Raw genomic sequence first — 26,289 nt, forward strand, 5'->3', positions numbered from 1 at the left:
TGTTCTGACTAACGGACTTCTAATTTGATTCCTTGAGGGTGCTAATTATCCCTTCAGCAATCATAAGTCCGGGATGAAAAGCAGAGAAAAGTTAACAATGTTTTAACATTGTTCTGAGTCTACTGAATTTGTGGGGGGAAAAGAATTCCCTCTTTATATTCCCTCCATAATGGCTGGAAGTTTCTCTCATGAGGTCTTTAACCTAGGTATATGCATTTGGACTTATATACATGTATCAGCATATCAGGACAGAAACAAAGGCAAGAGAAGAGACTGGGGGATACAGGAATTCTTACTCACTCTTCCCATGTGTTCTCTAAAGGAATCCAAAAGAGTTGTGAGGTGAGAAGAAAAGGAAGAGTTTTAACATTAGACTTCCTTATCCAACTGGCTTCAGAAGTCTGCCACAGAGTGAGATCTAAGAAAGGTCAAATATGGCTGGACCCAGAAAGGAGGTACTAACCATTCATTGCCTGTATGCCACCTCCTCACCTCATCAACACCTATGCAACAAAGCAATTACACGATTGTCTGAAAATAATGCCTATTTATCTAATTTAAGAGTTTTTTGAAATTAATGTTGGATTCATTTTTCATCCAACATTGTATCTATAACACACAAAGCAACAAGAGACTGTCATCTAAAGAAATTTCACAGATAACATTATTTTAAAACCAATAATTTCTCATGAATGCAATTTTTTACTTAATAGCTGGCATTTGAGTACGATGAAGACACATGAAAATTACTTTTAAATCAGGACAGAAAAAATATTCTGGTAACACAGTCTTTTAAAGCACTTTATTGAGATGTTTCCCACAAACTAGGGGAGAAATAAGAGAAAATCCTTATTTTAAAACACAAGTGAAAAGCACCAAAGACAATTAGGCACCATTAACTCTGATGAACTCCAGAGTTTCTGGTTTCCAGTTCTTTTAATCTACACTGTAATTTAGTATTCAAAGCTTTCTGAAAGAATACCAAATCCAGTAACTCCTGAAATGATACATAACAAGCAGGGACACTACTCCCTTAGTTCCTCTTAGGTCCACACATACATACCAATATAGTTCACCAAACATACATCTTCCCTTGTAAATAAACAGATTAAGATTAAATATATGATACCATCTTTTCAGAAACAAGATTATTAGTACCAAAGCAGACTAGAACATGAATGTCACTAATTGAAAACTAATAATTCCCTTTTACTTCAGATGGCTTCAAGTGTTCAACAATATTTTAAAGACTTTTTTATACATGTTAAAGTATAGCCTATTTTTCTTTAAGAGAGAAATGTACGAACAGTACCCTTGATTATACCCCTGCAAATAGGGCATTTTCTTAGAGAAGGGGCACATTCCTGGCATACTACCAGATGACCACAAGGAATAAATACAATAGAAACTTCTTTGTCCATACACACTTTACAAGTTCGTTCTTCTTGCAACCTCCTCAATTGTTCTTCCAGTGACAGACCTAATAACAAAAAATTACTTTAGTAGAACTGTTTTCACTTCCCTCCCCATTAAAAAAAAAAAAAGGGTAATAATTCATGTTGGTTTTAAATCTTTGTTTTACCTGAAACATCTTCTGTTGGAATATACTTCATATTCTTATCCACTGAGGAAAGAAAACATATAAAAAGCATCACTCTACTAAATACAAAACTGAGCCACCGCGTCTGGCCAGTCCTAAGAATTTCTAAAGTAATTTTCTCAACAAACTCACCAAATAAGTTCTTATACAATGTAGAGTCAATTTCTTTTACACAGTTTTTGAAGATGTTGGCTGCAGCATTTCCTTTAACCAAAACGGTATCAATCAGTTCTCTCGCTTGTAAAGGTATCTGTGTTTTTTGTTTAATAATATCATGTTCCTGTTTATTAATTACATTGGCCTTCAAAAGATTATCCAAAATAGGAAGCACACACGTCAACTGTTGAAAGAGAGCCATTCTATTCTTCCGAATTAATGACAAATCATCTTCATTAAAAAAAGAAAAAGAAATCCATTAGAATTTAAACTCCTTTAACTATACTCATATAGTCACTAATAACCAACCCTACAAACAATTTAGGCACTGAAGTTCAAAAAAGAACAAAGTAACTTGTTTGCATTTGAAAATCTGTTGTTTGGTAAACTTCCAGAGGAAGTCTCTGGTTCTGTAATTTTTAAGTCTACATGTTTACATGTCCTAGAACTCCGCTTTTATTTTGTTGCAAGTAAGAGATTTTTAGAAGACAGTAAAATTTCCTCCCACCCTATATAATACTGACTTATATTTCCATTATATCACTTTCCTTTTGTAAGCACTTTCATAATAATTTGTCTCATTTGATACAGTGATCCTGTCAATTAAACAAGGGAAGTATCACTGGCTCTCATTTTCACATAGGGAGAAAAAAGACTCAGAAAAGAAAGAGTGGTCTGTCCAAGATCGCAGAAAGAATAAGCTGCAGAACCAGGTATCCTAGACCAGTGTTCTTTTCAACACCCCATATTTAAGACGCGGTATTGTAGTATTGTAAGGTTTGAGTTGTGAAGTCAAAACAGATCTACGTTCCAGTGTTGGCTAGGCTCAGTCACTAGCTATGCGTCCTCATCTTTCCCCATACACCTCAGTTTCCTCATCTGTAAAATATACATAATGGTACCTTCCTCAGAGTTGTGAGGATTGAATACTACATGTAAAGCATCTGGCACAATATGTGGTACATAGTTAACTACCATTATTATTTTATAAATATCTATGTTTAAAGCAATTTTAAGAAAACTACATAAGAATGAAGCCTGACCTTTTATTAAAAGCCAATGTTTTCCTTCAATATTGCATCTCATAAAACTCCACAGTTAGTTTATATTTATGGAATATGGTAGTTCCTTCTTTTGGTATCTGAATCATTAAAAAATTTGTCTATTTTCAGACTTTCAAAAAAATCTTAAAAGTACATCTCTACAAAGTACCAGTTTAATGAGAAATAAATTATAAAAACAGAAGTCTATCTTCTTTCCCCTTTTACATCTTTCTAGAAGTGAACTGCTCTAATACTCCCAAAACTATAAAATTCCATTCTGTGACCACAACTTTTTCTTCTACTGAAATAATTCCTCTCACTGCTAACAATTTGTTCTTCACCTTTGCAAGATCTCCATGTCATTCCCAATTCTACCTGCACAAGGCTGTCTCCAGGCTTTGCTTCAAATCTCCTATTCCAATCTAGGTAGCAGTCAGGTGTTTCAATGAGGTTCTCTACATTAGCACCCTTAACTCGTCTTCCATATTCCTTACTTGGCCTTTCCCCTATTAACACTGCCAAATCTGTAATTCAATACTATTTTCCGACCCACACAAAGTATGAGAAAGTCATAAATCTAAGGCGACAGTGATTTCATATAACCTTAGCTGGATTTCATTACTACTTAACAATCCTTAAATTGACCTTTCTTAGGCCCTTTCTTTCACCAAGTCCCTCCTACTTCCCAAGTCAATCTACCTAATGGTTAAAAATATATATATATAAATAAAGAAATAAATTGATGAGCTAGGAGCTGTGTTAAAGTGTTTTATTTGCAATATCTCATTTAATTCCTACAGCAACCTTACGGGATTCATACTATTATTATCCCCAGTTTACAGTTGAGAAAGCAGATGTCTGGTTGAATAAATAGCCAAGCTAGTAACTGATGGAGTTGGAATTTTTTTTTTTTTTTTTTGAGACAGTCTTGCTTTGTCACCCAGGCTGGAGTGCAGTGGCGCAATCTCAGCTCCCTGCAAGCTCCGCCTCCCAGGTTCATGCCATTCTCCTGCCTCAGCCTCCCGAGTAGCTGGGACTACAGGTGCCTGCCACCACGTCTGGCTAATTTTTTGTATTTTTAGTAGAGACAGGGTTTCACCATGTTAGCCAGGATGGTCTTGATTTCCTGACCTTGTGATCCGCCCGTCTCGGCCTCCCAAAGTGCTGGGATTACAGGCGTGAGCCACCGTGCCCGGCCTGGAGCTGGAATTTAAACACAAAACTGTTTCAATGTAGAAATCCAGACTTTAAACATTTTGCTACATGGTCGTGCAAAAAGGTACTCTTAAGTTATTCCCATCTTTACTTACAAGCTTAAAAAGAAAGGATTTTCCAGCCCAATACTCCAATACATATGCAACCTTCGCCTCTCTGCTGGCCCTTCAGCCCTGTCTTTTGCACACTAGTCTCGCCAGCTAGTGTATACACTCCTTGAGAGCAACCGCCATGATGAGGCACAGTATTTGGCACTGGGGCTCATGCTCAATAAATACTTATTGAAGGAATAAATGATTACTCAAAATACTTGTTTTGAGGGGCCGAAACTTAACGCTGTCTGGACGAATACAAAAATCAGTTTTCCTGTTATCCTTGGATTGGGCAGGTGGTTCTCATCAAGCCCCAGAATTTCACTGTAAGTTCTATTTTTTGTATAAGGACCATTTAGCAAGGATTAGGGAGTAAAATATTAAAAATATGATTTGCAGAAACTTGAAAAAAAAACAGGTTGAAAAAAGACCTGCATCCAACTTTAACATCTTGCTTTTTCAAAACAATTTAAATTTGTTATGTATGAGAAAGAAATGGAATACAGCTCAAGAAAGAGCTTATTATGCTAAAATTCTCTGACTGGCATAAATCAGGGAATCTCAGCCAAAAATAAATATATAGAAAAAAGCTGCAGTCAGTGGTTCTCAACTAGAAGCAATTGGAAGGGGTAGAAAAGGAGGGATGGTTTCGAAATTACTGGAGGACTGCTACCAGCACTTAGTGGATGTGAAACAAGCATGTTGTTCTGTAACATGTGAGACAGTCCTAAGAGTTCCATTGAGAAATAATGCAGGTGACTAACATTCCCAAATACCTGATGCCATTTCTTCAGCTTGTCTTTCCTTCTCCTCTTCTCTTTTTTCATCTTCAGCATTAAGAAGTGCTGATACAATATCATTAACTGTTTTGTAGTTCTCTCCAGTTGTCAGGATTTTACTTTGAACTGTTTGTTTTACCAGGTCTCTACTAAAGCCCATTTCCAAGGCAGATTTAACCACAGGTGTATTCATCATGACGGCATCTTCTGAAGAACTTTCTCCGGGTCCAAAATGAATAACTATTTGAAAAGACACATGCTAATATTAAATTCCACAAACATAAACCTATGGAAAAAAGTATCACAGCACAATCTTTATTCATCCTTTACTCTCATATTCTGGTAAAGGAGATGAGCTATATGCATCAGTTACCTATAACTCCAATAAAAGTCTGAACTTCATAATGGTCAAATGAGAATACAATTAATATGCTATACTTTTCACAAAACCCACCTCTCTGGCTACATCCTAGACCTACTTAATGAAAGATTATCTAAGGATAAGAATTAGGAATCTGTATCTTTTAACTATTTCCCCAAATGATTCTGATGTACAGTCATTTCTGGAAACCAAAATGCTACACAAACTTAGAAGTGAGAAATAATCTTCTCCAGCCAGCAAAGTGGAGGAAAATCACAAAGACTTCATGGAAAAGTGGCATTAGAATTTGGACTTGAAGGATGGACAGGGTCTAGACAAGTGGATAGCTGAAGTAGAGAGAATAACAAACAAAAATGGGAAATACAGCAAAACAGAAGATCAGTTCACCCAGAAGACGTAGTGAAAAAGTATGGCTTAAGAAGTAATTAAAGCAATACGATTTTAGGCAGTGAAGATGCTCTGAAGAAAAAAGTAGTGTAAGGTCATTAAAAGAAACCAGGAAGCAGGAAGACATTTTAGATAGGGTAGTCAGGGAAGCATTTTCTGCTAAGAGTCAATGCCAGCCCATATGATACTTTTATGAAAAAATACAAAAAGACGTAATTCTTCAAGATACTACTGCCATCTTCTGGGAAACTGTTATAATAAACATATAAATATACAATGTCAACAATGTGCTCTCTTGTTCAAACATGCGTGGAATCCCTGTTTGCAGAAACGGCACCAGAACAAAGACTTAAATAACAAGGAATGAGCTCTATTTCACTTTTAAGTGCATCCCTTAAGGAAACACTTAATGTTCAAGATAAGAGACACATTAGAGGATCATTACAGCAATATTTACAGCAGGAAAAAAAAAACAGAAAATAACAAGTAGTTCTCAATAGGGAATGGATAAATAAAATGTAATATATGCTGGACTACTGTGAAAAAATTTAAAAATATACAAATGAACTCAACTGGTATAAATCTAGCCCACGTTACTCAGCTCTGGGTGTTAGAAGTTAGAAACAGAACTGTATGTAAGCATCAGAGGGGAATTTGGCATTGCTTACAGCATTTAGTTCTTTTTCTTTCCCTTATGAAGAATGTATACATCTACTACATGTGCAATTATTAATACTCGGTGGGGGGGAATGAGTGAGCTATGGAAATACCTCAAAGAAGTCTTCTAAGCAAAGAGAATCGCAAATGTAAAAGCCTTAAATTAAGGGAAAAGCTTGACATGATCAAGAAACAGAAAGAAGGTGGTAGAAGGTAAAAGAGGACAATGCCCAGATGAGCAGAGCCTTCCTAAGAGTTTATATTTTATTCTAATTTTGGTAGAATATTCCAGGCGTGTTTTAAGCATGCAACTGATAAAACTTGACTGTGCTTTCAGAAGATGACTCTGGCAGCTCGGTGGAGATGTACTTTAATGGGGTAAACTGGAATCAGAAAGACTTGTTAGGATGTTAGACACAGATGACGGTAGTTTGGATTAGGTTCATAGTGGTGAAGACGGTGAGATGTAGTCAGATTTGGCATATGTTATGAAGACAGAAATGAAAAGACTTCTAATAGATTAAATATACAAACTAAAGGAAGGAGAGGAATCAGGGATGATACCTAACTTGAGCCAACTTTTAACACTAGGAAATTAGTACCATTAACTGAGATGGGGAAGACCAAAGAAGGAACAAATCTGATGAATGAAGAATGGGGGAGAAAATTTCTGGTTTGGTCCTATTAACTCTACGATGTCTGTTACGGCCAAGTAGAGATTTAAACAGTTAGCTGGACATTCCAGCTTGGGGCTCAGGAAACGGAGAAATAAATTTAAGCTGAGCTTTGAGGGGTACTCCATCATTTTAAAGTTTGAAAAAGCAGCAGCCAACAAAGGAAATTGTTTAGGATCAACCAGGGAAACAGAAAACCAAGGGTATGGGATCTGATAAGTCAAGCAAAAAACGTGTCTTAAGAAAGATGAGGCCAAGTGCAGTGGCTCATGCCTGTAATCCCAGCACTATGGGAGGCCGAGGCAGGCAGATTACTTAAGTTCAAGAGTTTGAGACTAGCCTGGGCAACATGGTGAAACCCTGTATCTACAAAACACACACACACACACACACACACACACACACACACACACACACACACAATTAGCTGAATGTGGTGGTGCATGCCTGTAGTCCCAGGTACTCGGAAGGCTGAGGTGAGAGAATCATCTCAGCCAGGGAAGTTAAGGCTACAGTGAGCCGTGATGGCACCACTACACTACAGCCTAGGTGACAAAGTGAGACCTTGTTTCCAAAAAAGAAAAAAGAAAGACAAAGCACCCAATGATTATCACATGCTGGTTAACAGGTCAAGTGGCAGATTTGCTAACATGGTAGTCCTTGGTTACCATGACAAGAACAGTTCCAGCAGAAGAAGTAAGAGAAAGAATGAAAGGTGAGAAAGTAAAACAGAGTAAGCATAGATAAATCTTCCTAGGTATTTTGTTGTAAAGGGAAGCAGAGTAATAAGATAATAGCTGAATGGGGACATTGGTTCATGGAAGTCTTCCTAGGATTAGCAAAAGTACATTATGTTTATATGCTAATATGAATGATTCAGGAGAGATGGAAAAATTGAAGACTCGAGAGAAAGGGTATGTCACTGCCAAAGTAACCTTCATAAGTTGACAGCAGGGGATGGAATACGGAGGACAAGTGGAAGTATTGGCCTTAGAAAAGGGCAAGGACAATTCATCTCTTACGAACGAACAGAAAGAAAAGTACAAGGATAAATGATGTAGCCTTGTGGTTTTGCTGGTGAGGCAATAAAGCAGCTCTCTTTTGGATTCCATTTTCTTAGGGAAGCAAGGTTATAAACTGACAGTAAGGTGGGAAGAGAGTGTTAGAAAATTATCAAGAGAGAAAACAAGAAAGTCATTTTAAAGATTAACAAAGTGATTTTATTAGGAACTACGGTAGAACTTCAGGGCAGCCTACTTGACAGCAGTGGTTAAAATTTTAAGAACAGCCCACACTGCTATCTATCTTTTCTAAGTCCATTACACAAGAGATAGTTGTCATGTACCCAGGTACTCTCCTTCCTATTTTCCAGTCAAATACTACCAAATGCTTCATCCAATCCTCTTGAGCCATGGTTTCTAAGATTCACACATCTTGGTCACCTTTCTCTGGTCCAGTTAACAAATCTACCAGTATCTTTCTTGAAATGCTGTGCCACAAACAGAATGGCCCTTGGTACATAAAACAGTGGATTATTACCTTAGCCATTTTAGACACCATAACATATGTATATTACATAAACTGACAGATGTGGCTAACATTAAGCTCTAATCAAAAGCTATACTATTTCCTGCCCTTGCGTTGAAATACCATATACCTGACTTAAATACCTAACATCTAGTCCAATTCGTGAATCATATGTGAACTGCTTTTCCAAATCATGCTAGCTCACAGCAACCTTTTCTTTTCTGGGGGGCTTATTATTTGCACCACTTATTTGGCATTGCTTTAAGCTATTTGCTATTTTTCTTTTGCTTATGTCTCATTTCTCCAGTTGGAATGTCAGCACTAAAAGTGGTAAGTATAGCACTAGAACAAAAACTAGTGTGTATGCATATATATATATACATACATAAATAATATTTATTAGCTGACTTCCCAGGGTTTTTCCCTATGGCTTCAGAAACTCTTTTAAAAAGTACATACTTTCATTCCTACATTTGTTTTTTTTTTGGAGACCGAGTCTCGCTCTGTCACCCAGGCTGAAGTGCAATGGCACAATCTCAGTTCACTGCAACCTCCGCCTCCTGGGTTCAAGCAATTCTCCTGCCTCAGCCTCCAGAGTAGCTGAGACTACAGGCACATCACGCCTGGCTAATTTTTGTATTTTTAGTAGAGATGGGGTTTCACTATGTTGGCCAGGCTGGTCTCGAACTCCTGACCTCAGGTGATCTGCCAACCTTGGCCTCTCAAAGTGTTGGGACCACAGGCATGACCCACTGCACCCAGCCTATTCCTAAAATTCTTATAAAAATTTACACTCTATACTTAAAATTATTTCATACATACTTGGTGGGTCAGCATTTTCATCTCCAGTAGTATCCGAAGTTGACAACAGCTATGAAACAAGAGGAAAGTTAATAGGTAAAATCAGATATCCCCAACAATCTGAAAAGAACAACACTAAATTAAGTTTATGTTAAGTAAATGTACACATTCTTTTGAGAACTGAGTGATTTATGACCTTTACTTTGCTTTCTTTCACCCTAATCACATAGATTTCCTTAAATTTCATGTTATCCCAAATTAGAATTCAAGTATTTCTCTAGTTTCAGCAAAGTAAAAAAATATATCAGTGGTTTCTCATTCCATTAGGAAAATAAGATTTTAACTGGGTTACTCTCAAAGGGTCTCAGAGCCTAACAAGTTATTTTGTGTTTGTTTTTCTGGAAAATAGCAAAGAGACACTAAAGCTCCTTCTCCAATCCCATCACAAATTTGTACAGTGGCAGCATAAATGATTTTCAAAATAGTAAAACAAACAACAATCTTTTTTAAAAGCCCTAAACAATCAAGTTGATTACAAAAGTAAAATCAAAGTTGTCATTAACATGAATGAAAATATGTACCTCCAATTAATAAAAGATAAATAAGTATAACTTCTAATACAGGTTGGTATAAAAGTGGTCACGGTTTTGGCCATGATTTTCAATGGCAAAACCATGATTACTTTTGCACCAACCTAATAGTATTTTATTATAAAGCAGAATTCAAAGTTGTTAATTTTAAAATGTATTTACCTGTTCAAGAAGATGAGGATATCTACCTTGAATCTCATCAACAAACTCTTGACCTTTCATTCGTATCAAGAACTCACACCTAAAACATGAGGAAAACTATTTTTTTAAATTGTTTCATATCAAATATAACCTGATCAAATCTAACCTATCAAATCTAACCATATCAAATAGAAAAAATGGCTTTCAAATCTTTCATTGTACCCCATAGTAAAAACATTTTACATCACAACCCAGAAGACATACATATCTAACAGGAACAAAATTATCATAAAACAATATACATCTTACTGTGTGTTATATATCATGGTATTTTCTAATTCAATCCATTAACACAACAACAACAAAAAGAAAAGCGTCTGCACCTACAAAGGGGAACAAGTTGACTCCCAAAAAACACTATTATATACAATTTATTTTGTGCTTAAAGTGAACTACTTAACAGTTTCAGATACTATTAACTCAGTATTCCTACAGTGTGATCTTTCACAATATAACTGCTCATCTTTCTTCAATGTTCATTCTTCCATTATATTTGAGCCACAATCCACTACCTTCCCTCCAAAAAATATGGAATCAAATATTTTTATCTATATATAATGTGACAGTGTTTCTCAAATATTTGTTTTTAAACTGATAGGGCTTCTTGAAGATGTTCCAAGAAGTTCACATATCACCTATATCCATTCTATTCCTTTTGTTTCTTCAACAAATGATACTATACAACAGGATATACGTATTTAAAAAACAAAAAACTCTGACCTATGGCCATATTATACGCAAAAATAGCAAAATAAAAGTAAAATGGATCATATACCTAAATATAAAACCTAAAATAATAAAACTTCTAGGAAAAGTACAGGAGAAAATCCTTTTGTCTTTACATTAGGTAAAGAATTATTAGACAAAAGACCAAAAACATATTCCACAAAAGATAAAATTGATAAATTGACATCATCAAAACTGAAAACATCTGCTCTTCAAAAGATGTTAAAAAATGAAAAGCCACAGACTCAAAGAAAGTTTGCAAGAGTGACATCAGCAAGACAGCAGACTAGGAGACACCAGCTTTCTTCCACCCACAAAAAACAATAAAGAGACAGCTATCCACAAACAAATACAGCTCTGGAAGAACTCAATAGTCCAATCAGCCTGCAGCAATACAGTGAGGGAAAAAAAAAAAAGAGAATAACCACACAGAAAGGACTGCTGGGAGATCTGCTTAGCAGAGACATCTGGGGACGGCTAAGAACAAGGGGTGAGGGCTATCTGTATCAGTCATGTGGTGAGTGCCATCACAGTCCTCAGTGGCAAAGACTGCTAGGCTCCTCCCCAGAGCAGGTCCCTGGAGACCCCAATAACCCACAGGATAGCCACAGACTTCCTGCAGGTTTCACAGTGAAGGACCCTATACTGTTCATTGATGCCAACTGCAGTAGCCTACTCTGCAGAGGACACTGAGAGCTTTCACCATTAAGGTAACCAGCACCCAGCACTGCTGTGAACCCCCTGGAGAGGGAGACACTACTGCACTCCTCACCCTGAAAAAAAGCAGCTCTTGTACTGCCCAGAGATAGTGCAGCCCCTCACCCCCACACATGCCCCAGACCCCAGAGGCACAGGTGCTCCACGTGTACCTTGCATGTAAGACCCTTGCTCTGTGGCTGCTCTAATCATACACTTTCCAGACCCCAGCTCTCTGGCTGCTCTGCACACCTGCACTCCACACCCAACTCAAAGGCTGCTCTATGTGCACCCACATCTGAGGCACTAGAAGCACCACTGCTGCAGGCTAGTCAACATCCTGAACCCCAGATCCGCTGTCTTTCTGCAGGCACTTGCACTCCAAACCTTGGCTCTGTAGCTGCCCCACAGGTGTCCACGCCATCAGAGACATCAGTGCTGCCACCAACACCAACACAACAAAGCCCAAAGCCAGAACCTGTGCCAAGAAGAATCCCCTTGGCCACGATGTCTCCCATGGGAGAAAAAGTGATCAAGAGGTCCCCAGCAGCCTCTGCCACCAAAAAAAACCTTGCTGCTGGTATGGATACCTGCAGCCTTGGATGTTGAGGACCCCTGCAATCCTCACTGACAATGATCTGGGCTAACAGAGCTACATGGAGTTTATAATGCTGGGCCTTCCACAGAGCCAGAACCACCACACCTACTGGCTGGCACCCTCACACCCACCCACAGGCAAATGTCTTTGCTCAAAAAAAAAACTAATCTATAATGTCTAAAAGTAATTCTTCCATCAAATACACAGAAAACAACAGAAGGCCACAAGAAACAGAAAGAAAAAAAAAAGAAACATGATATTACCAAAGAAACACAGTCATTTTCCATAACCACCCCCAAAGAAAGGGAGATCTATCAACTAACAGATAAAGAATTCAAAATAATTGTTTCAAGCAAACTCAGTGAGCTACAAAAGAACACAGATAATGAAATAAAAAAAATATACAAACAAATGAGAAATTCAAGAGATAGGAATAATAAAAAGAAACAAATTCAGGAGTTAAAGAACATAACAACAAAAAAAATGCAATAGAGAGCATCAACAGCAGACCTGATTAAGCAGAAGAAAGAATCTGTGAACTCAAAGGCAGGTCATCTGAAATGATCTAGTCAGAGGAAAAAAAAGAAAAAAAGAATAGTGGAGAAAGCCTATCTGAATTATAGGACACCATCAAGTAAAACAATATTTGCATTTTAAGAATTCAAGGCCAGGAACAATGGCTAACAAATGTAATCCCAGCACTTTGGGAGGTCGAGGCAGGTGGATCACATGAGGTCAGGGGTTCAAGACCAGCCTGACCAACACGGCAAAACCCTGTCTCTACTAAAAATATAAAAATTAGCCAGGCATGGTGGTGCACACCTGTAGTCCCAGCTACGTGGGAGGCTGAGGCAGGAGAATTGCTTGAACCTGGGAGGTGGAAGCTGCAGTGAGCTGAGATCATGCCACTGTACTCCTGCCTAGGTGACAGAACAAGACACCAGCTAAAAAAACACCAAGAAAACAAAAAACAAACTCGAGAATTCAAGAAGGAAAAGAGAGAAAGGGCAGAAAGATGATTTTTAAAAAACAATGGCTGAAAACTTCATAAACCTAGGGAAAGATAAGATGTCCACGTACAGGAAGTTCATAGGACCTCATAAAGATTCAACCCAAAAAAGATTTCACTGACACACATTATAATGAAACTGTCAAAAATAGAAGATGAAAGAGAATTTAAAAACTGTAACAGAAAAGAAACTCATTTTCTACAAGGGAATCCCTATAAGACCATAAGTGGATTTCTCTGCAAAAACCTTGTAGGCCAGGAGAGAGGTGGATATATTGAAAGTGCTGAAAGAAAAAACTGCCAGACATGAATATGTATCCCAGCAAAGCTGTCCTTCAGAAATGAAAGAGATGTAAACAGTCCCAGACAAGCAAAAGCTGAGGGAGTTTATCACCACTAGATGCGCCTTACAAGAAATGCTGAAGAGTTCTTCAAGCTGAAACGAAAGGACACTAATTAGCAACATGGAAACATATGAAAGTATAAAACTCACTGGTAAGATATATATCTAATCAAATTAAGAATATTCTAAATTTATAATAGTCATGTGTAAATTAATTCTAAAATACAGGTTTTTTTAAAAAAAGTATTAAAACTATAGCTTCAATACTTTTTTCATGAATACACAATATAAAATGATGCAAATAATGACATCAAAAACATAAAATATATGCAGGAAAGTCGGAGTAAGAGTACAGTTTTTTTATGCAATTGAAATTAAATTGTTAGTGCTTGAAACAGACTATTATAACTAACTATAAGATGTTTTATGTAAGCCTCATGATAGCCACAAAGTAGAAACCACAATAGTAGGTGCACAAAAGATATAAAGGAATCAAAGCATACCACCACAGAAAATCATCTAATCACAAAGGAAGACAGCAAGAGAGGAAGAAACAAAGAATCTGCCAAACAACCAGAAAACAATTACAAAATCACAGTAGTCTTTACCCATCAATAACTACCTTGAATGTAAATGGGTTAAATTCTCCTACCAAAAGATGAAGAGCAGATGAATGGATAAAGAAAACAAGATTCAACTACAGGTTGTCTACAAGAGACTCAATTCACCTTTAAGCACATGCATGTGTATGGGAAAAAAGACATTCCATACAAATGGAAACCAAAAGAGAGCAGAGGAAGCTATAGTTCCATCAGATAGGACAGACTTTACACCAAAAACTGTAAAAAGAGTCAGAGAAAGTAATTATATAATGAGAAAGGGGCCAATTCCACAAGAGGATATAATAACTGTAAATATATACATGCACCCAACATCAGACCACCTAAATATATAGAGAAAATATTAACAGATCTGAAGACATTAATAGATAGGAACACAATTATAGTAGAAGACTTCAAAAACCCTACTTTCAATAATGGATGGGTCATCCAGACAGAAAATCAGTAAGAAAATATTGGACTTCGACTATACATTGGATCTAATGGACCTAACATACATACAGGTTGAGTATTCCTTATCTGAAATCCTTGGGACTAAAAGTGTTTTGAATATTAGATTTCTTTGGATTTGGGAATATCTGCCTTATGTTTACCAGCTGAGCATCCTAATCGAAAATGCAAAACCAAAATGTTTCAAAGAGCATTTCCTTTGAGCATCATGTTGGTATTCAAAAAGTTCTACATTTTGGAACATTTTGAATTTTGGAGTAGGGATACTCAACCTTTATATAGAACATTCCATCAAACAGCAGATAATACACATTCTTCTTAAGCACACATGAAAAATTATCCAGCGTAGATCATGTAGCAGGTCACAAAACAAGACTCAACAAACTGATGAAGACTGAAATCCTATCAAGTATCTTTTCAGACCACAATGGCATGTAACCAGAAATCAGCAACAGAATGAAAGCTGGAAAGCTGACAACTATGTGGAAATTGAACAAAATACTCCTGAATAATCAATGGGTCAAAGAAGAAATCAAAAAGAAAATTTAAAAAATCTGAAGAAGTATTAAAATTGAAACATGACACAGCAAAATGTATAGAACAAATGCAGTTCCAAAAGGCAAGTGTATAGCAATAATTGCCTACATTTTAAAAAATCTTAAAAATAAACAATGTAACTTTACATCTAAAGGAACTACAAAAGTTAGCAGAAGAAAATAAAATCAGAAAAGAAATGAAGACTACAAAAACAATAGACAAGATGACTAAAACTAAGAGCTAGATTTTGAAAAGATAAGTAAAATCAACAAAGCTTTAGCTCGACTAGTAAAAAGGAAGACTAAAATAAATAAAATCAAAACCAAGAGATATTACCATTGATAACACAGAAATGCAAATGATCATAAGAGACTACCATGAGCAATTATTCATCAAAAAACTGGATAACCTAGAAGAAATGGATACATTCCTAGAAACTTGTAACTTACCAAGACTAAAATAAGGAAGAAATAGAAGATCTGAAAAGACTTATAACTAGTAAGAAGATTGAATCAGTAATCATAAATCTTCTGACAAAGAAAAGCCCAGGGAACAGATGACTTCACAGCACAATTCTACCAAGAAGAAAGAAAGAAAGGAGGAGGAGGAGGAGGAGGAGAAGAAAGAAGAGGAGGAGGAGGAGAAAAGAAGGAAGGAAGAAAGGAGGGAGGAGGAAGAAAGAAAAGGAGTACGAGGAGGAAGGAGGAGGAGGAAAAGGGAGGGAAGAGGGAGTAGCAGGAGAATACTTCCAAACTCATTTTACCAAGTCAAGCATTACTCTGACATCAAAGCCATACCAGGACAACACAAGAAAAGAAAATTACAAGCCAATAGCCCTGATGAGCACAGACGCGAAAATCCTCAACAAATACTAGCAAACTGAATTCAGCAGCATACTAGAAGAATCATGTATCAAGATAAAGTGAGATTTATACCTGGGATGCAAGGATGGTATGACATATGCAAATCAATAAATGTGATACCACACATGGACAAAATGAAGGATAAAAATCACATAATCAGCCAGGTGCAGGGGCTCACACCTGTAATCCCAGCAGTTTGGGAGGCCAAGGTGGGTGGATCACCTGAGGTCAGGAGTTTGAGACCAGCCCCATCACTACAAAAAATAAAAAAATCAGCTGGGTGTGGTGGCATGCACCTGTAGTCCCACCTACTCGGGAGGCTGAGGCAGGAGAATCACTTGAACCCAGGAGGCAGAGGTTGTAGTGAGCTGAGATTGCACCACTGCACTCCAGCCTGGGCAACACAGCAACACTCCATCTCAAAAAACAAATAAACAAACAAAATCATATAATCATCTCAACAGACACAGAAAAGGCATTTGACAAAATTCAATACCATTTCAGGATAAAAATTCTCACCAATTTAGCTATAGAAGGAATATACTTCAACATAAGGACTGCAAGTGCACAGTTAATATCATACTCGGTAATGAAAAATCTGAAAGCTGGCCAGGCACGGTGGCTCACACCTCTAATCCCAGCACTTTGGGAGGCTGAGGCAGGTGGATCATGAGGTCAGGAGTTCGAGACCAGCCTGGCCAACATGGTGAAACACCTTCTCTACTAAAAGTACAAAAATTAGCCAGGTGCAGTGGCACACACCTGTAATCCCAGCTACTCAGGAGGCTGGGGCAGAAGAGTCACTTGAACCCGGGAGGCAGAGGTTGCAGTGAGCTGAGATTGCACCACTGCATTCCAGCCTGGGCGACAGAGCAAGACTCCGTCTCAAAAAAAAAGCTTTCAGCTTTTCCACTAACGTTAGGAACGAGACAAGGGTGCTTACTCTCGCCACTTCTATTCAACATAATACTGGAATGGTTAGCCAGAGCAATTAAGCAAGAAAAAGAAAAAGGCATCCAAATCAGACCGGAAGAAGTCAAACTGTCTCTGTCTGCAGATGACATAATCTTATATATAGAAAACCCTAAAGATGCCACCAAAAGCAGTTAAAACTAATAAACCATCCAGAAGTTGCAGGATACAAAACCAACTTACAAAAGGCAGTACTAACAATGAACCATGTGAAAGAGAACTCAAGAAAGTAATCCCATGTACAACAGCACCAAAACAAACACTTAATAAATTTAACCAAGGAGGTAAAAGAGAAATACACTGGAAAACAAATGACACTGAAAAAGGAAACTGAAAATGACAGAAATCAATTTTTAAAAAATCTTGTGTTCTTGAATTAACAGAATATTGTTAAAATGTACATACTACCAATAACAATCTACAGATTCAATATAATCTCTATCAAAATTCCAATGACTTTTTTTTTTTCACAGAAATAGAAAAACCAATCATAAAATTTGTATGGAACTTAAGGCCCAGAATAGCGTAAGCAATCTTGAGGAAAAAAAAAAAAACAAAAAACGAGGCATCACACTTTCTGATTGCAAGCTATATTACAAAGCTACAGTAATCAAAACAATATGATACTAGCATAAAAACAAAGACATATACCAACAGAACAGAGAGCCCAGAAATAAATCCACATATACAGTCAACTAATCTTTGACAAGGGCGCAAAGAACACACAATGTTGAAATGACAGTCTCTTTAACAAACGGTATTGGGAAACCTGGATATCCATATGTAAAACAATAAAACCAGACCTCTATCTTACACCACCTACAAAAATTAACCAGAAATGGATTAAAGACTAAACATAAATCCAGAAACCATAAAACTCCTTAAAGAAAATGTAGGCTAAAAAGCTCCTTGGCACTGGTCTTGGCAATGATGTTGTGGATATGACACCAAAAGCACAGGCAACCAAAACAAAAATAAACTGGGACTACATCAAGCTAAAAAGCTTCTGCTCAGCAAAGGAAACAATTAACAAAATAAAAAGGTAACCTACAGAATAGGAGAAAATATTTGCAAATTATACGTTTGATAAGGAGTTAATATCTAAAATATATAAGGAACTTATACAACTCAAAGGCAAAAAAAAAAAAAACAAATAATTCAGGTTAAAAAAATGGGCAAAGGACCTGAATAGAAATTTTCCCAAAGATATACAAATGACCAACAGGTACATGAAAAGGTGTTCAACATCACTAATCATCAGGGAAATACAAATTAAAACCAAAATGAAACATCACCTCCCACCTGTAATGATGCTTTATTATCAAACAGACAAGAAATAACAAATGTCGGCAAACATGTGAAGAAAAGGGAACCCTTCACCATTGCTGGCAACTTAGTACAGTCATTATGGAAAACAGTATAGAGGCTGCTCAAAAAACTAAAAATAGAACTAGCATATGATCTAGCAATCCCACGCCTGTGTACATATCTGAAGGAAATGAAATCAGTATCTTAAAGAGGTATCTCTACTCCCATGTTCAAGCAGCTATATGGAAACAACTTAAGTGTCTACTGAGGGATGAATGGGGGATGAGCCTGGCCAGGCGTGGTGGTTCACGCCTGTAATCCCATCCATATCCTCACTTGAGGTCAGGAGTTTGAGACCAAACTGGCCAACATGGTGATACCCCATCTCTACAATAATAATTAGCTGGGCATGATGGCAGGTGTCTATAATGCCAGCTACTCAAGAGGCTGAGGCAGGAGGATCACTTGAGGCCAGGAGGTAGAGACTGCAGTGAGCCAAAATGGCGCCACTGCACTCCAGCCTGGGCAACAGAGAGAGCCTCCGTCAAAAAAAAAAAAACAAATAAATAAAATCCTGCCATCTGCAATATGAATGAACCCGGAAGGCATTATGCCAAGTGAAACAAGCCAGAGAAAGACAAATACAACTGGCCCTTGAACAACACAGGTTTGAAATGCACGTGTCCACTTACACGCAGATTTTTCTCAATCAAATGCAGATCATATCTGCAGATGTGAAACCCACATATTTGGAGGGCTGACTTTTGGATGCACAGGTTCTGCAGAGTCAACTTCAGGACTTCAGTATGTGCGAATTTTGGTATACATCCTAGAACCAATCCCCCAAGCATACCAAGGGACAACTATACTGTATGGTATCCAAAATCATAGAAACAGAGAGTAGAATGCTGGTGGCCAGGGATAAGGAGGTGGGTGAAATGGGAAGATGCTGGTCAAAGGACACAAACTTTCTGAGGATCTAATGTACAGCACATGGTGACTACAGCTAATAATACTGGACCTTATACCTGAAATTTGCGAAGACAGCATCTTTTAAAAGTTCTCACCAAAAAAAAAAAAAAAGGTACTACATAACGTGATGGATTTACGGAGATTAAAGATTATTCCCAATTGAAATGTGGGCCAGGCTCAGTGGCTCAGGTCTGTAAGCCCAGCACTTTGGGAGGCCAAAGAGGGCGGATCACTTGAGGTCAGGAGTTTGAGACCAGGCTGGCCAACATAGCGAAACCCCATCTCTACTAAAAATACAAAAACTACTGAGCATGGTGATGCGTGCCTACGACTCCAGCTACTTGGGGGGCTGAGGCTTGAACCCAGGAGGAAGAGGTTGCAGTGAACTGCCATCTAGCCACTGCACTCCAGCAGTGATAGGTGATAAAATGAGACTCTGTCTCAAAAAAATTAAAAAAAGGAAAAAAGAACGTGTTGTTTTTAGAGAAGCATTTACAAAACACACTCCTACATCTTCTCCCTTATTTAATCATTTAAAACAAAACACAAGTTACAAAAATAAAGAGTTTAATTGTGTTTCATAAAGTACAAAATGTAGCAGTTCCAACACTGGAATTTGGTAGCTGTTTTTGTCTTTGATACCACAACATGAATTAAATTTCAAATTAAATGTATACAATCCCATAGAGCTCAGCATAATTAAGTCATTTAAAAGTCTGATAAAACATGCTTTTTAATTTTAAATGTAATACTCATTTTTCAAAGTGTAAAAAAGTCAAAATTTATCTTGATATATTATGACTATTAATGATATAATTTTAAAATACAACTTTTAACAATCTACTGATCCATAATGAAGTATTTGTTACTTCAAGTTTCTTTTTCATCATATATCACACAAAATGACAAAAATATTTTTTTAATTTCCTAAAGGGGTTCAAGAGATTCTTCATTATTGTGAAAGACACTCACAGGTAAAAACATAATCTATATGTATGATTCCACTTATATGTGGTGCCTAGAGTAGTCGAATTCATAGAGACAGAAACAGAATGGTGGAGCAGGGAGCAGTGGCTCACGCCTGTAATCCCAGCACTTTCCGAGGCAGAGGTGAGCAGATTGCTTGAGGTCAGGAGTTCAAGACCAGCCTGGCCAACATGGTGAAACTGGGTCTCTACTAAAAACCCTGTCTCTACTAAAAATACAAAAAAAATTAGCCAGGTGTGGTGGCGGGCACCTGTAATCCCAGCTACTCAGGAGCCTGAGGCAGGAGAATCGCTTGAACTTGGGAGGTGGAAGTTACAGTGAGCCAAGATCGTTTCACTGCACTCCAGCCTGGATGACAGAGCAAGACTCCACCTCAAAAAAACAAACAAAAAAAGACATAGAATGGTGGTTGCCAGGATGCTGGGGAAAGGGGTAATGGGGAATTAGTACTTGATGGGTAGACAGTTTCAGTTTGGGAAGATGCAAAGATTCTGGAGATGGATAGCAGTGTGATCACAGAACAGTATGAATGTACTTAATGACACAGAACTCTACACTTAAAAATGGTTAAGATGGTAAATGTTATGTTAAGGCTATTTTATCACTATTTAAAAAAAAATTATCCAGGCCAACCCCTCCTCATTTTACAAATGACGTCTAAGTTTACATAGCTACTCAATTACAAACACAATCTCTCATTTTATTTCTACTAATAACACTGCCCCTAAATTCTTTCTAGGCTATAATAAAAAGATACTGCCAGAGACAAAGTGGCTAAAGAGGTAGATGACCGATTATAAAAAAAGAAAATTGTACAGAAAAAATAACTTACAATTACAATTAAAATGGGCAGTCAGATATGCATTTTTTCTTTTTTTTTTTTTTTGAGATGGAGTCTCTGTTACCCAGGCTGGAGTGCAGTGGCATGATCCTGGCTCACTGCAGCCTCCACCTCCTGGGCTCAAGCGATTCTCCTGTCTCAGCCTCCTGAGAAGCTGGGACTTCAGCCGTGTGCCACCATGCCCAGCCAGTTTTTGTATTTTTAGTAGATACGGGGTTTCACCATGTTGGTCAGGCTGGTCTCGAACTCCTGACCTCAGGTGATCCACCTGTCTTGGCCTCCCAAAGTGCTGGGATTACAGGTATGAGCCACTGCACCCAGCCAAGATATGCTCTTAATATATGCATTTTTACATTTGCCTTATTCCTGCATCCATTCTACATCCCTTCTTGTTTTCCTGTTCTTACCTTTTTCTAACTTCTTTTAATCTATTTTATATGTCTTTGTAATCCTTAAGTACTCTTTAAAGGAAGACGCGCAATAAATAAAATGTATGGCTATACTTGTAACTGACTTTCAAAAGTACACAGAAGACTGCATAATATTTTTCAACAAAACAATTAAAGTTAAAATGTGATCTTTTAGAAGGATAATTCCCCAGTGGCATAGAAGAGGCTTTGTTATAATTTAACGGTAAACTAAATCATGTAAGCAGGTCTACTTCTTTTAAGCACAGAGTTTTTTGTACAAATACTTTTTTCAAAACAATTACCTTGGAAACCACTTGGCATGTTCTACCCATGGATCATCTCCAGATTCCCAACACCTCAAGCCACCATCACAACAAAAGCATTTGACATCATCATTGCGACCTTCAAGAAAAAAAAAAAGACTAAATATTGAAAACACATTATGTTCTAATATGTAAATCAAAATAAAATGATAAAATGTAGTTATTTGCTTCTTACCCACATAATAAAAACCAGCACTTGCAAGCTGCTCAGGCTGAACTGGAACACTGGATGGCCAATACATAAATGTTCTCATTCGAGCTGCATGTGTCTGCATGCTCAGATTTGAAATGCTAAACCTCAGCGTTTCCAGAGAATTTTCCAAAAATGGACAGTTGGGAAAGTGTCTCCGGTGTTCTGACATAGCATCATCCTTTGGTTCCCAGTTACTGAGCTTCCCACCACAGGCAAAGCAGGCTACCCTATCTCCAGGTCCTATATAATAAAAACCAGCTCTTGCCAATTCTGACGGTGACAAAAAAGTTAATGGCCACATATGGTAGGTAAGAAATCGGGCTTCTTCAGTACTCATTGCATAACTGTAGGGGTTAGTCCTCGATGGAGAGAAGTCTTCAACTGCTCTAGAATTAAGAGGGTTTGGTGAAAGGCTGGAGTAAGAACCACTGAACAAGCTACTATGTTCCAAGGTGGGAGATAATGAATGTGCAAAACTGTTTCTCATTGGAGAAGTATTCTTAGAGGTGGATACCAGAGTAGCTGAAACCAGATTCTGAATAAAGCTACAGCTAGGATATAGTTGTTTATGCTTTTCAATAGGACTGTCTCCTAGTTTCCAGTTATCCAGCATCAGGCCACAACAGAAGCATTTGACCTTGTCATTCACACCAGTATAATAAAAACCAGCACGAGCAAGACTCCTTTCTGAGACAGGAACCCCGGCGGGGAAAGTTGAATATGTAGACATTCTGTAGAGTTCACAGGAAAAGTCATACTTCATTTTTTGTTTGTTGCTGTTTGTCCAATCTGACAAGATCGTGCTATCTTCCATTATACTCTTAATGTTTTGATACGAGGGACCTGGGAAAAGTCTTTGGGAGGCAGTTTTGTGCATGAGTAGGTGATAGTACTGTTTGATAGCTAAAACATTCACATGAAATTTCTTCACACAAAATAAGATTTTTACCACAAAAAGAAATCAATGATAGACTCTCATGTAGAATTCACTACACTTTCTTTACTGGATTTATCTCAGTTTATATTCAGGTAGGATGAGTCTCTCTCTGAATTACCAAGATACTACTTAGAACACAAGTCTTTGGGGTTGTAGTAACTCTTTTAGGTAATCTAAGTGCTATTTGTTCATAATCTTGAGTAATACTAACCCAAAGCCCTGAAAAGGTGGACGCACTTTTGAAAATGTTGAAACTCCTTGATTTTTCACAGAGATTTATATTCTCAAAATTCTAAGCAACTACAGAATACCTAAATTACACCTTTTATTTATATTTGGTTACAAGCTATGAAGCCTGGATAACAGATCAATTACTGATTATGCCACAAGGTAAAAAATTACATGCAGGCTTCTTTCCCTATAAGCACTTTAATATGATGTCCCCCAAAAATCTCATTTTATTCCAATAAACAAAAATAATTAAAATCTTCATATAGTCACACTACTTAAAGGCTAAGTTCACACAGCTTATCACCATAGTAATTACATAAGCAGGCTACATTACTTCAGCTGACAACTTTTGGGGAAGTCAACACCCACAAGCTCTGTTGAACCTGTGCCCGTTATAGTGTTTGATGTCAAATGAATTTGGCTTAAAGTTCACAAACTATAAACTCTTCTATCTTTGTTAAATATCATTTGTATTTGTTTCCATTTCCTGCAGCATCATGTTGACTTTCTTCCTAACTTTGTATACCACTTTATTATTCTTGATCAACTGAAGGTATTTTCTCCATAAACTTAATTAGTTAGCCATAAAATTTCCACAGCACACTTTTCACACTGCATTTAAAAACTAAATAATCTGTTCATCATTTAAGGACTATTCAGCTATAATTATCAGTCATGCTGTAAACATCAATCAATTTATCACAAGACACAACTTGTCCTTTCTAGTGTTATCAGAAACGCCTGACAAAATACTGTATTACCAAAAAAAAGTACTGCTTAGCATAACGTATCAGTAATCAACTCTACTAGCCTTCTTTCTGAAAACTCTTCAACGTTTTAAAAATATAATTCATACACAAAATTACACTCCATAGAATTCAAACTATATCCCTTTATAAAGCTTCGAGACCTCCATAATGGGATTTATTACTGCAGGGGGAAAATAGGGAGAGGGAGATTCTTCAGGGCTGTAAATCTGAAAAGAAAAAACAAAAGGTATTTTAGAAAACCGTATTTGCTTGCCAAATAGAACTTACATACTCTTCAATTCATTCAGTAAAGTCTAAGAATAATTTACATTTTAGATAATACATCTTAATTCCAGCAATTTGTCAATACAACTTTCTAACTGAAAAAGCTCTTAATGAAAATAAATAAATGCAACATACTCGCATAGCACTAACTATACGTGTTTTTAAAACGCACAACTTTAGAGACAGATGGAAATTTTCACACAGGAAAACATTTTGTCCTTGCTCTCCTCCCCTTTTCTGACCTAAAGGTATCTTTGGCACTCTGCTGGAGGCAAAGGAACATTGGTTAAAAAGGCAGAGAGAGCGACAAGACACTCCACTAAACCCTGTCAGCGGCAGTACAGCAGTAATCAGACAGCAACGTTAGTTTGTAATATCAAGTCTCTCCGCGACCAGGAAAACTGCAGTAAAATGCACCACGCGTTCATTAATATAAACCCTTAAACTCTGCCAATCCCTTACAATTTCAAAGCAACGACGGTAGAAAACAACCGAAAACAAAACCTAACACAGTGGCCTGTGAAAACAGTAGCCTGACGCCCACTGTTGCTTTAATTACACCCGATCTTATATCCTATCTTTAAACGAAAGACTTTTATCTACGAGCTCCGCACTGCTGCATTCTCTTTAAGCAAACTGCAGCTGGACAGGGGATAGGATGGAAGGGAAAATAACAGAAACTATGGGATTTACCTAATAATTTCCCAGAGTTGTTTCTCACAATACACAACAGACTACTGGAATGACAGAGCGCAGTGGCAACTATGAAATATGAAACATCGCCGCCACCGAAATATCTTCGTTTCAATGTATTACATTAAAAGAACGCCGAGGGCTAAGTTCAAAACCTTGCAAAAACTGCGATAAAACATATTGGTCAAAGTCCAAGGGCCAGAAGAGTGGGCGGCGGCCAGAGGAGGCTTGAAAACAAGTCACATTTTAAAAATGGCTTTGACTGCAAGTCTTGAAGTTTGGGCTTCCGCATCCAATAAAACCTTGGCGAGAGTAGAAAGCAGAGAGCCCCCGGCGACCCTCGACCCTTGGCCGAAGAGCCTCAGGCCCCTTCCTTCCCCGTCCGGCCGCCACATCAGGGAAGTGGGCCCCCGCGGGCCCGCGCGTCCCCACCCTCCCCGCGCCGCCCGAGTCCGGAAGGAGCAGCACTCACCGCAGTGCGGGAGCAGCAAACACGGAAGCTGCGCGGCAGCCTAGAGGCCTCCCCAGAGCCGGGAAGCAGCGGTACAGACAAGGAGATACGGCCGCCTCGGCTCGGATCAGCTCCGGCGCTCCCGAAGCCCGCCGCCCCATCCGGGCTCACGCCGACGCACGATGACGTCAGCGCGCCCAGCCGGGGACTCGCGTTAGCAGCCGCGCGAGGGCGCCCGGGAGGCTGGAGCCGGAAAGCGGAACCGAGCGCACTTTCGGCCTTGGGGAGACTAACCTCCGGGAAAGACGCTGGGAGGCCCAGGGACGCCCGGCGCAATTGGCCGCCCATCGGGAGTCGCGGGGTCGGCCCTCAGGGGAACGGGGACTATCCGTATCAACTCGGTGTTTGTTCGTTTTCTTCACCTTGCGGTTTGTGCCCCCTCCACATTTCCTCTCTCTGTCTCTGCCTACCATTCTCCTGGGGGACGTGGCAAACCGTGAGCCGCTGCGTTTGACTCTTGGGAAACCCTGCGGAAACGCCCTGGCGCCGGTGGTTTTGCGCGTCTACCCTGTGTCACCTCAGGGTTATGGTCTGGCCTCTGGCAAGGCTCCCCTAGTGTGATGCCTCCCCCCGTCGAGATGACTGCATTTTGAGGATGGAGTCAGTCTGGTGGCATTTTTTGCTTAAGTAAACAATTGTAACCGTTTGTGTGGCATCAGCGTTCAACAGCTGTCTGTGCAAATCGAAAAAAGCGAAGCGTTGGAAAGTAGGAAGCATCTGATGAATAATTTTGAAGACTCGATGAGTTTTAGAATCGACTGGATTATCTTGTTTTTAAACTTTTGGTTTTCTGTTCTGGAGACAAACAGTGCATATGCACTAAAGACAAAAGTGTCATTATTTCAGATGCTCATTGCCAGCAACGGGAACGGTATTGCAAGTCAGGCTTCACTCCCAGTATTTTCTGAATGTTTCAATAAAATGAAATATA

At 38.3% G+C, this 26,289-nt stretch overlaps 1 protein-coding gene across 5 annotated transcripts; it reads right to left on the bottom strand.

Annotated features, from left to right (window-relative positions):
* Positions 1-790: 790 nt before the first annotated feature.
* Positions 791-26,289, bottom strand: BIRC2 (baculoviral IAP repeat containing 2). 5 transcript variants are annotated; one of them, XM_017850106.1, is made up of 10 exons: positions 25,320-25,463; positions 24,031-24,096; positions 21,935-22,683; positions 21,739-21,838; positions 10,066-10,144; positions 9,335-9,383; positions 4,883-5,125; positions 1,733-1,987; positions 1,583-1,624; positions 791-1,480 (listed from the first exon to the last, which is right to left on the bottom strand). In XM_017850106.1, the coding sequence occupies exons 3-10, from the start codon at positions 22,680-22,682 to the stop codon at positions 1,287-1,289; spliced, it is 1,710 nt and encodes a 569-aa protein (XP_017705595.1). In that variant the 5' UTR covers position 22,683; positions 24,031-24,096; positions 25,320-25,463; the 3' UTR covers positions 791-1,286. The 5 variants fall into 5 exon arrangements, with proteins under 5 accessions (XP_017705595.1, XP_017705594.1, XP_017705591.1 ...); XM_017850105.1 differs by having other exon boundaries at positions 21,935-22,806; XM_017850102.1 differs by lacking the exon at positions 24,031-24,096 and having other exon boundaries at positions 21,935-22,806; positions 25,320-26,289.

The sequence above is a fragment of the Rhinopithecus bieti genome, unplaced genomic scaffold (genome assembly GCF_001698545.2).
Source record: "Rhinopithecus bieti isolate Rb0 unplaced genomic scaffold, ASM169854v2 scaffold_33302, whole genome shotgun sequence".
Taxonomy (NCBI): Eukaryota; Metazoa; Chordata; class Mammalia; order Primates; family Cercopithecidae; genus Rhinopithecus; species Rhinopithecus bieti.

Excerpts from the sequence above, each read along its gene's own strand:
- BIRC2 (XM_017850102.1), bottom strand. The coding sequence starts at position 25,459 with ATGGGGCGGCGGGCTTCGGGAGCGCCGGAGCTGATCCGAGCCGAGGCG. Across the intron at positions 9,384-10,065 it reads ATCCTCATCTTCTTGAACAG|CTGTTGTCAACTTCGGATAC; the intron begins GTAAATACATTT and ends CTTGTTTCATAG. Across the intron at positions 1,988-4,882 it reads AGCTGAAGAAATGGCATCAG|ATGATTTGTCATTAATTCGG; the intron begins GTATTTGGGAAT and ends TTTTTAATGAAG.